This window comes from Bacillus rossius (genome assembly GCF_032445375.1).
Source record: "Bacillus rossius redtenbacheri isolate Brsri chromosome 4 unlocalized genomic scaffold, Brsri_v3 Brsri_v3_scf4_2, whole genome shotgun sequence".
NCBI lineage: Eukaryota > Metazoa > Arthropoda > Insecta > Phasmatodea > Bacillidae > Bacillus > Bacillus rossius.
Window position 1 is genome coordinate 48,093,041 of NW_026962011.1, and position 13,966 is coordinate 48,107,006.

The window sequence follows — 13,966 nt, forward strand, 5'->3', positions numbered from 1 at the left end:
TCTAGCGTGTATGTGCGTGATTTTCTAAAACTTACGCTTACTCTACGTCACATAAAAACGTGAAGTACTTGAAAGTACGGTGTTAATTTTTGATAACTAAAGAAATTTTGCAACAGCTTCTCGCAAATCTAAGAAGGTAAGAATGTTTTCAATAACAAAAGCTAAGTATTATTTTAATAATAAAAAACCACTTCTTCCCTGTCGGCTGTTGCTATTCATTGGTTATATTGCTGTTCTCCTACCAAGAAGATTTGAGTTGGTTCCCGGATAGGACCACTCCTTTATTTCTTCATTTGTAGCACTGCATGGTCGGCTGTCGATTTTTTTTTCCTTTTTCGCAGCCTTGTGCTATCCCCCACCCTAGCAGTCCAGCCCTGCTTCATTCGCATATTAGCATCGCTTGTAGATGCTTCACATCTTAAGATCCACCAGGACATCTTATAAAATATTTTTACACAGAAGACTATATGTCGGCTTTATTGCAGTTTTCTTACTTTTTAAATTTGTATCACGTAAATGTGATTTCTATTGCAACACAAATATCAAACACCGTTAGGCCTATTTATGAGTGTTACAATACACTGTTTTTGAAGTTCAGGAAATTAATAAATCATATAGGTAACTTAGATATTTTTCATATTTGTGTGAGATTTGTAGTAAAATATTTAAAAAAATGTAATTATAAACTGATTCAATTCAACATCGTGAATATTTATCGTAATGTTTTTATGGTTCTTCAGAAAACCAAACTTAAATTTGAAGTAAATAAGTATACTATTAAAATGCGCATTTGTCAGTCTGTGGTAACTTTTTACTATTCGATAATTGCAAATCAACAACTTTCTAAGTGATGAGTAATTACGTCTTCGTATGTTTCAGGATTAAATCTACCTACCATGTTATAACAAAAATTCATACTAACCAAAATTGAAATGGAACATTTAAGTTTACTTTATATTCTATGCGGTAAAGATACGGAAGGAGATACTGCTGTTGTCACAGAAGGGTTGAAGACAATAACAGAAACAAGCATTCTATGAAAGGATGGGCTCCACGAAAGCTTGAAAGGAAAACCAAGTGTTCGAGTAGGGGTACACAAATCGTGTAGGCAAAACTATACGAGACCATCAAGTATTAAAGCTGCAACTACATCATCATTAAGTCATGCTGTATGTATTCCTTCAACATTATCGCCTGTTTTGCGAAGTGTAGGCGATAATTTTGACTACAAAAAATCGCATTTTTTGTGGGGAAGAGGCAAAAGTCGATTCTAAGATTGCTTTGTATCGTAGGAAAAAATTTCGTATGGTAGCAACATTAGAAATGAAAGCTTGTTTGTTGCAGAGATGTGAAGATCGGAGCGATGAATGGTGAGATCAAGTGAAAGCACGCATTTTAAATGTAAGTGACCTTGTAGCCCCAGAAGCACGGTACCATAAAAACTGTTATGACACTTTTTCAAAGACAAACCCAAGTGAAGGATTTGTAGGCAGACCGATGACGGATAAAGAATATTTTTTAATGTTGTGCAGTTACATTGAACAAAGCGATGAATGCCAATATTCAATTCAAGAGTTGCAAGATATAATGGCATGAGTTCAGGGAAAAAAGATACATATTCCGACAAACACCTGAAAAATCTTCTTCTAGAACACTTTAAAGTACGCATTATGGTATCTAATGTTTCAGGTAGAAAGAACATTGTGTGTTTGTCTGATACTGTCCATAAAATTATTGAGACCTGGTACAAAGAAAGAGATAGGAACCTATAAACGGAAAAACTTAGGATTGTATTGGCTGCAGCTGACATCATTAAAGAAGATATTCAAAAGAAGGCATATGATCATGAAACATATCCAGGTACCAATGACATTACATCTGGAGGAGAACATTTAATACCAAATACATTAGCAGCTTTCACACAAAGAGTTACGAAAAAGAAAAACGTTTCAGAGTTTGAAATGGTAGACAGAAAATGTGTATTCATGAACCATGCTATTATATCAGCTGTAAGACTCAGATAATTTTTGTCACCACTTCACATTGGCTTAGCTCTGACACTACATCGTTTATATGGATCTAAGCATCTTATCAACATGCTATCTTCTATGGGTATTTGTGCATCCTATTACGAAGCTTCCGTGTTCATTAATGCTCTCATAAATTTAGAATCACCAAATGTCAATGAAGATGCTTTCATACATCATGTTTTTGATAATGCTGATGTCAATGATCGAACACTGGATGGCGTGAACACGTTTCATGCAATGGGCGGTGTCCAAACTATTACCCCAGATTCTAGTGTTGAATCTCAAGTAAATGTTGCAAGGAAATCTTCTGGAACATTTAATCCAGAATGCATTAGGATACGATATTACCCAAAGAAACTTAGTAGCATTACTGTGAAAGAGTACAACGAATTAAAAGCTGAGCTGAAAAATTCAGACTTCACAGTAGCAACCATGTTTCCTCTAAACTTTATTTGGCTTTCTGGAATGAATGTCCAACCAGGATGGAATGGTTTCATGAACCTCATTAACAGCAGAAGGGGAAAATGTGACTCAACATATGTCATGGCTCTTCCATTTATTAATTTGGATAAGTGTGTAAGAGAAGCTGGAGGCGAGAGAAACGTACTTAAGCCAATTCTAAGCCTTTTGCACCAAACGATCTGTTGCACTTAGTGACATGTTCATGTAAATCTGCATGTGGGAACTATTGTGGATGTCGAAAGACAGGTTTACATTGCACAGCTATGTGTGAACACTGCAATGGTATTTCGTGTAACAATGCAACAGCCATAGATGAAGATGAAGATGCAATTGATGATGAATAATTATGTATGTAGGTGTTGAGTCGAAAACTTTATGAATAGATCTGTTTGTAAAATACTTTGAAGTACTTTTGTTGTAAGTAGAAATAGTCTATACAAACTAAATAGCATGATGTGTAAATAATAGCCAAGTTTGGAAAAGAAAAATGCACATAAAGAAGTAAATAATTCAGTAAATGTCACAACAGCTTGAAGTGGGTGGGTGGGTGGTCTGTGATGCTGTGGAAGATACATACTGTGAATAAGCAGTCATGTATTTTAGTTCACAGCTGCCGGTTGTTGCCAGTCCGGGACTCGGCGGGTCCATAGGTGGTGAATAATGGAACGATCCTATGTGGGTTAGGGTTGAAGCCCCCCCACCCCCCACCACCCCCCCCCACCCCCGAACCAAAACTGGCAAAAATAATATAAAAATTAAACCAACTTTGTTTTTCTATTCTGAACTAAAATTGTATATATAATTTATTTAGAATAATTAGGAAGAATTACAAGTAACGTTTAAGGCCAGCTGAGCGAGCTTGAATAGGGTGCGGCAGATTGCTTTTAAGTCCGGGTTGCGAGAAGTGAGTTCTTAGTTTACTTACGGCCCTCTACTTCATGTTATCGTCATCCAAACTATGAAAAATTAATGCCGTTGGAAAGCTAAAGAATCATTCTACACTTTTTATATTAAGTATTTCGTGAAATTGTCCCAAATTAAAATTTTAAACTTAAATATTCTAAACAAAATTAACATAAAATTGTAAAAATTGACATTCCTCAGCTAATATCTAGTAAACTGCCAATCTTAGAACAAAACTATAAATAACTTTATTGTAGATAATAATATAAGGAATAAAACTATATGTAGAAAATTTGACTGCGATAAATAACAACGGAGATATGAAGGTTAATCCAAATGCTGGCAAATCGGATGTTTAAGGATGATAGGGGGGGAAGCACGGGGGGGGGGGGAGGGATGGGGACTTTTGGGAAAATACACCTCTTTTTGGGTCCTAAAACCTGTCAAAAGTTCAGCTTGTCTCTAATTTTTCCCGACATTTATACAATTTTTCCTTTCATTTCCTGGGCTAGTACTCCCGCTTCTCTAACCAAGGCACCTTTCTCATCTCCTTTAGTGACCTCCATCTTGACGAGACGTTACGCGCCTTCATTCATTCACTCTTTGTTGTAGTAACAATACGTTAACCACCTTCATTCGTTATTTGTTTTAGAAACGAGGTAGTCAAACACTATTTAAATTTAAAAAAAAAACTTAAATTGCACGTATTGTAAACAACCTCCTGAAACTTAAAAAAAAAGAATCATTTTCTTCTTCCTAACACACGGCACGGGGATTTTCCTGGTTTGTTCAAAGAGTGTGTACACAAGAATAACTACTGCAATGTTTATAATCCTATAAAAAGCAGCACGCGCTTAAAGCTTTTACAAGCTTTCGTGGAGTTTCACCTCCCCCCCCCCCCCCCCTCCTAGCCTAACTCGTTCGTTCTGCTTGCCCATTTGACCGCGTGTGTGACGTCACGGAACAGCTTGACCTCTGCCCGATATCCTTCCTCCGTACTTCCCCCCGTCCACCTCTTACGACCTTCTCCCCCCCGTCCCTGGCCTTTTCCTTTTCGCACGGACCGACAGGCTGGCCAATACGCCCCGAGCAAATAAAACCCTCCGCCACGACTTTGTTCTGTTGTTTTTACTTTCGCCGCTCGCTCCTTCCTCTTGCGGTCGAGAGCGCCAGTCTCTTCCAGCGGTCTCGTGTTTGCTTTGGATCTGTTAGAAATGTCAACTGAGGATGTTGGGAGGGGGGTGGGGGAGGGGTGAGTCTGTAGTAGGAAGCTTGTGTAGGTTCTGCCTTCAATGTTCCCCCCCCTCCTGGCCACTCTCTTCACTCGTCAGGTACGTCGGGAGATGCTGCGATCACATGTTGTGTAAATATTGTCAAACGTCAGCTTCGGCGACTTCCAAAGTGGCGTGGGACACACGAGGAATAGAAAATATGTTTTCAGAATTCCTACCACACTAAACTTTATTCTGTATTTTTTGATATATATGGGCCAAAAATAAAGAGCAAAAAAAATACTTTTTAAAGGTTTGGCACACCATTATCACACTCAGTGTTTCCAACATGGTTTGTAATGTTTTCCAATTTTAAATAGTTTCCAGATTGATGACCACGTGGAACTGTCAGTTTGTCTCACTCAAAAACTTGTTACTCTTATGTCAAACAATGCTTCAATATTGATCAATGGAAATAACAAATAAATATTTAAATGGCAAGCTATTTTTTTTCAGCACATTTAGCAAGCTATTAATTTACGGAACTTGATTTTCTTGATTTGTTGCATACTGGACACGTAGTAAAGCAGTTTTTTTAGTGTTTATTTATTATTTTATTAAACAGTGTCGAGGTAGGCCTGAAGGACATGGAGTTAGGATGTTTTCCCCCCCTCTTATTGGTTGGCACGTTGGCTCATAGATAAAAAAATGTATGTACATAATGAGCATGAATTTATAGGAAACCAAGTAAAGGTATGGATATTATGTTCTTTTTTCATCAATGACGGCGACAAAATTATAAAATTCGTTCATTTTTAAGATTATAGAATTTTGTTATAGAAAATTTTGGAACCAAAAGATAGTCACTGATAAAACACATATAAATAAATAGTATCTCACAATTTTTCACGCACTTATTCATAGGTACTGCAGTCGGTGATTGAAGTAGTAATAGTTAGTTTTGAACAATTAAACAAATTTTAGTGACAAATAGTAACAAGATAAACATTCGTCTTTCTATTTTTTTATTGCAAAACGTATCTACTAACGTCAAAAAATCACTTTATTCTCAGCCTTACTATCAATCATCAACTTAAAAAAAACGCATTCAAACAAAAAAAAACATTAATTTAAATCACAAAATTATTAAATAAAAATAACATATATTATTTTCATTACAAACTAAAATTAAATCCATCGTTATTTAAAGAACATTGGTTCAACCACCACACCCCTCACCCCACCCGCAAAGATCGCCTTGCCAGAAGAGAGTATCAAATGAAAGCAACCTTAGCACGCAATAAAAACTGAGTTTTAAGCTGCTGACTTCGAGTCAAGAACGTACCGAAAGAACCGGGAATCTAATTTAAATTCCCAGTTCTTTTCTCCGTCAAAAGTACCGGGAATCCCCGATACTTTTCGGGACTGGGATTTCCCGGTACTGAAAACCTACTCTACACTTATAATAAGTCAGGTTAGGGGGTGAAAAAAAAGGGGGTTGTCTGCAAAGTCGGTTTACGGTCGATAATTTTACTTGATAACGTCATAAGAAAACATTGATGAAAAAATTGCATACTTTTTAACGGTTGTTTGGCCGGTTCTTGCACGCTCGGCTCAGGCGGAACGTGACGATGAGTCATGCTTTTTTTCGTGCGTGCAGCCGGCGTTCATCGATTTATAAGTAGAGACCGAAAAAATACGTGGGTTCAATGACCTCCAGGATAGACTCCAATATCCTCTACACACTCGGGCAAATGCCAACTGTTCCTTGGCTGCTGACTAGTGAGTCGTCTCGACTGGGTGGCTTGTGATTCGACACTTCTATGAGTGAGGGTCTGTAATTGGCCCTCAGTCCTCCAGATTAACAGTGGACCAATGGCAGAAGCAGCACTAAGGTGTAATTATTTGAATTTTAGCATAACACGAAATGAACCCGCGAATTTTTCAGGTCTCTACTTATCAGTGGTTATGACTAGAGCCACGGAAATTTCGCGGATCCATTTAGTCGCAAGCTAGAATGCAAACCTCCACACTGTCGCACTGTGTTCATGATTGGTCCGCAGTTATCTGGACACGCCCCTATACGACCGTGAGCGAACGATGTCCAGCTAGGAGAGAAGTGAGCGAATCAGGTAGTGCCAAATAAGAAGGATAAGAATGTTCTCGCTAAGAAATCAACCAATGGGAAAGTAAACATGGGTCGAAGACACCTATAACTTTGAATTCTATCCTGAGGCACAGTTGGCATTTGCCCGAGTGTGTAGAGGATATTGGAGTCTATCCTGTAGGTCATTGAACCCGCGAATTTTTCCGGTCTCTAGGTTTAAGACGTTGTCACGTGAGAAAGGGTGATGTGACGGAGTGGGGGTTGTGCGTGATTGCGGCAGGTACCGACCCGGGACCGGAGCAGAGGGCAGCCGGACGCCCCCGCCCCCCGGGAGGCGGCTGTCGACGGCCGCCGCCGCCGCCTGAGCTCCACCCGCCCCCTCGGGCCGCGACGGGGGGCGGGGCCCGCCCTCCCAGGCCAGGCCATGGACGCCGTGAACCTCGCCTGCTGCCTGTTGGCGGCGCTGCTCTACTACAACACGCTGGACGCCGGCTTCGTCTACGACGACAGGTGGGTGCCGCGGCGTCTACTCTTGTCACCCGTCGCCTGCCTCCGGGGCTGACCCCCTAACCACCCCCCCTACCCCCCCAACAACCCACAACCAATGTCGGCTCCGGGAAGACCTATCGGTAGATACCTGCAAAATTCGCGGATTCATTCGTTGATAGGCTAGAATTCAAACACAATTACCTCTTAGATAATTTTGCTATTGGCTTACTGTTCATCTGGACGAATCTCAACCAGTTATAAATATAGAGACCGGAAAAATTCGCGGATTCAGTTCGTGATAGGCTGAAATTCAAACACGTGTACAATTCTGCTGGTTCTTCTATTGGCTCGCGGTTTAACTGGAGCTCTCTGGGACAATGAGAGACTTAACGACCAAAGAAGCGTTGAATCACAAGCTACCCAGTGGAGACGTCTCACAATTTTAGTACCCAATGAACACGCGTGTTTACTTGAGAAGTGCAGAGGATAATGGAGGCCATCCTAGAGGTCATTGAATCAGCGAATTTTTCCGGTCCCTAGTTATAAACCCTCAACCAAAGAAGGATCGAATCACAGACAAACCAGCTGAGACGACTTACAAGTCGGTCAGCCAATGAACTTGCTTTATTTGCCCGAGTGTACAGGGGGTATGTGCAGTCTTACCTGAAGGCCATCAAAACCGCGAATTTCGCAGGTCTCTACCTATCGGGCAGGGCTTTCACACGCAGGAGGATGCAGTTAGTAATCATGACATTGCCCTTGGGATATTCACAAAAATATATATGGTCTCAAATACTGAAATTTAGTCTTTTCGTACAAATATTTGATTGAAAGAAGAGTTTAGCACATTAACGAAAGTATTTTAAGTTAACATTAATATTCTCTATGAAGAAATAAGAAGTAAAATTTGGGCTCGGAAGGGGCTGTCGCCCCCCTGCGCCCATCCTCCGGAGCCGCACTTGCGGCCACAATCCCCTGACGTAACCCCCGCACACGAGTGTCTGGTCATTTTGCGGCGTCACCCGACTTGCCAAACACGCGTGTGTCTTCGTCCTGACACGACCTCCCCCCCCCCTCCACCACCGAGGCCAGTGCTAGCCGATCCGGCGGCCCGCTTGGACAGTCTTCCAACCGACTACCAACTTCGAGCGCCGAAACGTAAACTCGCGGGACGTATTCCAGAACGTGTCCAAACCCCAAAAAAAAAAACCCAGCAAGGGAACAGAAAGTGCGACCGTTTTAATAAACAGTTCCCTGCGCGAGGTCTAGAAACTGGTTCCAACGTATTCCAGTGGACGTTTTGATAACTAACCATCGGTACAATTGCTACGGCAAAAAAATACCAGGTATTTCTTCTTGTTTTTAACCATTAAAGTGTACAAAATATTTACCAGGATAGTTTTTTCTATCATATTTTTTTTTATCACGCCTGCACACTTGGTACGTCCCCTGATGATCACAAAAAATGACTATACACGAGTTAATGGAGCCAGAAACTTGTTCGCCACCTGGACGAAATCATCGAAAAAAATTAGCACTGCGCAGGCGCGGAATTTGGGCAACAGATCGGCAACGCATATGACACCAAAACCGTTCTCTAAAAATAAGCGACTGACCGTGTCCTATTATACACTAGGAATACGGTTAGGATACAGGTGTAGCATATTCAACACCAAGCCCTTAATTTTTGTGTCCTGGAATACCGTCTTTAAACTAGTCGTCAAATCCTACAGATCGGGAAGAATTTAATTTTTTTACTTTTAACTAAATGAAAAAAAAACTTTTTCTTTTCAATTTGGCCACCGACTTAAGTGAGACATGGTAACAGGGTCGTCCATTATTTTGTTTTGAGGGGTTTTAATTGGCTCGGGTTATTTTAGATAGCACTGGCGTAATCTCAGGAGTAGCATATACGGGTAGACGTGTTTTAATTCTAGCCTCTCGCGATGTGAATTCGACGAACCACAACGCCGAATTACCACAACGCCTAAATACCACAACGCCGAAATACCACAACGCCGAAATACCACAACGCCGAAATACCACAACGCCGAAATACCACAACGCCGAAATACACTAACGCCGAAAAATGTCATTGCAGGACTGCCACAAAGGTTAGGTTAGGTTGGACTAGGTTAGGTTAGACTAGGTTAGGTTAGACTAGGTTAGGTTATATTACGCTAGGTTAGGTTAGATAAGGTAAGGTTAGGTTTGATTGTGGTATTTCGGCGTTAAGGTACATTTAAGAAACACACACAAATTCATTCAGTTGTTATTTCGGCGTTGTGGTACACGGCAGTTTTCTTGCTGTCGGCGTTGTGGTCAATTTTGATATTCGGCGTTATGGTATTTTGGCGTTGTGGTAACGACCCATCCGCGAGTAGTTCCTGTTTCTAATGATAGTGAAACCCCGATGGGGCTAGAGCACGCATGTGCACCGCTGGGGATCCACAAGGACTCTTGGGGGGGGGGGGGGGGGGGTAGGACTGGACCCAATTGGAACGACACGGCACTGCTGGGAGCATGCGCAGTCCCAGCCTTGTCGATTATTAACTGCTGCTAATGCGGGAACGTGGTTAATTGAATCACTCGCGGTCTGGAGTTCGATGAAGCGGCAGGGAGGCTGACGCGGTAGTGATGGGTTGGGAATGAAAATGAGGGGTTGGAGGGGGGTTATTTAAGGAGGGAGGGGGTGGGAGAGGGTTGGTACAACTGCCGTGCTGCTGGTTGGTATACCTGCCCGCGGCGTCGACCGCGACAGGTCGCGAGGGAACGCCTGGTACATGCAGCGAGGATTACCACGTGCGATTTTTCACACCTGCAGTACATCAAAATTTGCTGATCTTTCGAACGTGTCACCAGAAATTACTGATATAATTTCGTCCATATTTGTCCGCATCTGTTGTTAAAAAGGAAACGAATTATTCAGTTAGTCAAATGAATATATTCGAGAGCCTAGTCGTCCGGGAAAGAAAGCAAAAAAACTGGATAAAATATGTTATTTTTAAAATTTATTTATTTTTATCTAAACTGTAGTATTTCCAAACGAAGGTAATTTTAAACCATTTTTAGCTTATTATGTAATTTTATTGAGAGTTGAAAGAAACACATACAAACCCTATGGTGTCCAAAAAAAAAAAACAATCCTTTCGTTAGTTTAAACTATTTATACACCTAATGTTTTACAGTTTGTAGTTTATTTGAAGGACTTTTCTGAAATTACCTGACCAATTATTTTTTTTCCAGATTTTTTTTATTAAAGACTTTACTAAAACTTATTTTAAGCAAAACGATTTTCAGAACTATAATGATTAACCTTAAAAGTCCTTTCCTTTTATGGTCAAACGGAGGCCTACAGCTTTTATTTTGATTATTTTATTCAAATTACAAATTTACCCAATGTAAGTTTTATATTTTTAACATTTTTTATTTTGTGCTTAAATTTTTTATCGTGTTTTTAAAGCATTCCTCTGTGGAACGAATAATAGGTTAGGCTATATGTGCAAGTATTGTCACAATTATGTTTTATTTACGTCCTTACATGCTGTATATGTTGGGTGAGTCCTCATACAAGTAAATTTACGTCATGCTGTGTAATGTATCTGCAATAGAACGATGAATGCGCATCAGAATAAAAAAACTGGTGGAAAATGGTGTATCCCGCCCATTGAAACGGCTGATTTTTCAGCGTCACCAACGACCGAGCGACCATTTATGCTAACCCAATCACTGAAATTGTAGCTGATTTCCTCTTACGATACTGGCTCGCTGAAATGTTTGGCAATTTGTCACTGTATTGCAAAATACTTTTTTTTTCTTCCTTTTACTCGCGGCTTATCGGCTGTGCTTGCGCATTCCACTAAATTTCAAGCGAAAATTACTACGCGATATAAATAAAAAAAAAATACAAACACCACTCTTCTTGCCAGTGTTTTGTTCCACACGTCAAAATTTATTGCTTTCATCACGCGTATTGTAACGGTAGACTTAGTAAATATGTGATAAGCTCTATCACTTTTAATTAAGAGGTAATATTTTAATTTTTTACTCATTTTCGTAAATAAAATTCTTTGGAGCCCTGACATAATATTATGTTAATTAAATTAGGCTATAATCGGTAAATTTATGGTAATATTATTTTAATATTCCTGGATTTAAATAACTAATATCATGAAAAAAAAAGTAAAATTATCCTTAAGCAATCATTAATTTTGGTTTATGAGAGACAAATCGTACCTAAATAGAAGAATAAAATATTTTTATATTTTTATAGCTGCTTGTGTACTGTGAAACATAGACTGAGTTATCTTATAATTAAACATTTACGCGTTCATTAGTATACAGTAGTTTACAATGTTACCTGACAACTTGTATGTTGCACGTTTTAGTAGATTTCAAATGAATACTAAATATTCTAGTCATTTCCATGGTTCGAATACCAGACAATTTTTATATAATTTTTTTGTTTCAAGGTCCATATACCCCAAAATCATAGTCAACTCAAAAGTTTATGTACCTATATATTTATATATCTAAATATGTATATCACTTTTTATGGACACAATAACTGCCGTAATTATGCACAAATCACTTCCAAACTCATGTACAAAATATAGTAATGGAAGATCTCATTCGAGCTCGTTAATTGGCAAAATCCGACCAAGAAGGATCGAAAAGGGGAAGGTTTATTTATTAACAGAAAAATATGAAATAATATTGCATCCATTCAAACGTATTATATATCGTAGGAATAATATCAAAAATCTTTTGTCTAAATAAATTTTTGATACGACCAACTATAATATCATGGGGTGTAGAAAACGAAGAGTTAGAGGACAAAAAAAATTATCATAACTCCCTTCGAAGGCACAACATCGAATTCGTATTAAGGACTGTCAAAATTGTATTGCGTATTTTTATTAATTGGTCATTATTTCTTTTTATGACTACAAATTATAATATAAAAGTATAGTTGTACCATTATTAAGTTTAATTTGGCGCACAAATACGTTTAAGGTGTCCCCCAGTGTTTAAGAATGTGACTACTATATGCTGGTTTATGTTCTTGCACATGGGTCCGCCATCTTTGTGTCACATTGACTACTGTTCCATTTTCACGTAATTAATCCTACCAAAATGTTGTGCACCTAGTGCTAAGATGTTTATACATCAAAAATAAAATAAAAAAGTTTGAGTTCCAGATGATTAAATAGTCGTTTACTATTTATTTAATGTGTAAATCTATGCATTGTGCAGTAAGTATAGTTAGGGGCAGGCATTTTTCGCGAATAAATCTGAGCGCCTATTAGACTGCAACAAAGTATACCCGTGCCAGTAGTTTCTTCCTCGTGATTGGCGGCCGTATGCGAGATAAGTCAATGCCTAGGGGCATGCAAATTTCGCGAAAAGATTCCGAGACTAGCTGAAAGTTAAAACACTGTAGTATCGTCGGTGTTTCTTAATTGGGTGAGTTTCTTTCAGGTCAATATAGATTTTTACAACACCAATCACCATGAGGCAGTGCGGAAGCAAACAAGTCCTGATTGGCCCGGTCAAATAAGGCATTGACTTATCTCGCAGACGTCCGCAAATCACAAGGAAGAAACCACTGGTACGGGTATACTTTGTTGCAGTCTAATAGGCGCTCAGATTTATTCGCGAAAAATGCCTGCCCCTATCAATGTCTTATTTGACCGGGCCAATCAGGACTTGTTTGCTTCCGCACTGACTCACCGTGATTGGTGTTGTAAAAATCTACATGGACCTGAAAGAAACTCACCCAATTAAGAAACACAGATGGTGCTGCAGTGTTTTAACTTTCAGCTGGTCTCGGAATCTTTTCGCGAAATTTGCATGCCCCTAAGTATAGTTATACAAGGGAATGTAACTTCGGAGGAATTGTTTAGTTTGAAAATTGTGGACTTAAAAAGCGCCATGCAGTCGTGACGTGAGTAGTCCCCGACAGTTGGTTTGACCTCGAGACCACCGTCTGGTGTCCTGAAGGACTGGAGCCAGCTAGGCCAGGGCGGCGCCATGTCGCGAGGTCACCGTGAAGCAACTAAGACGTATCGAGCCTCGCCTCGGTATACGCAGCTAGCGAGGTCCCGGGTTCGATCCTCGGGCGGAGCAGAGCCTACAGCCACCGGACCTCTCGCACAGGGCTGAGCGTGCAGAGACGACGAGTAAATAGTGATTCCCTAGCAATTACCCGACGGTGTATCAATTAAAGGACTCTAGCACTAAATGCCGAGAAATCTATAGATAGGGGCAGGCATTTTTCGCGAATAAATCTGAGCGCCTATTAGACTGCAACAAAGTATACCCGTGCCAGTGGTTTCTTCCTTGTGATTGGCGGCCGTCTGCGAGATAAGTCAATGCCTTATTTGACCGGGCCAATCAGGACTTGTTTGCTTCCGCACTGACTCACGGTGATTGGTGTTGTAAAAATCTACACTGACCTGAACGAAACTCACCCAATTAAGAAACACAGATGATGCTGCAGTGTTTTAACTTTCAGCTGGTCTCGGAATCTTTTCGCGAAATTTGCACGCCCCTACTTATAGGCGAATATTACGACTACCTTAGCCCTCCTCCCCTGCCCTCCCTCTCCCCATGATATCCTTATCCATCAAGTTTAACTCTGGTTGTGTCAGAACTTCCTTTACGTTAACTTGAATGAAAGAACATCTCGACATGCTACAATGGGTGTCAGAAGTTTCGCACTGTAACAATTAACTATATTAATATTGGTATGTGGTATGTGG

At 40.0% G+C, this 13,966-nt stretch overlaps 1 protein-coding gene across 1 annotated transcript in view; it reads left to right on the forward strand.

The window, feature by feature from the left end:
* LOC134541855 (protein O-mannosyl-transferase TMTC2-like) overlaps positions 1–13,966 on the forward strand; it is a 441,379-nt gene that overhangs the window by 122,754 nt on the left and 304,659 nt on the right. The window contains exon 2 of the mRNA XM_063385554.1: positions 6,994–7,223. Within this exon, the coding sequence (XP_063241624.1) occupies positions 6,994–7,223 (230 nt within the window). The remainder of the gene's footprint in view (positions 1–6,993; positions 7,224–13,966) is intronic.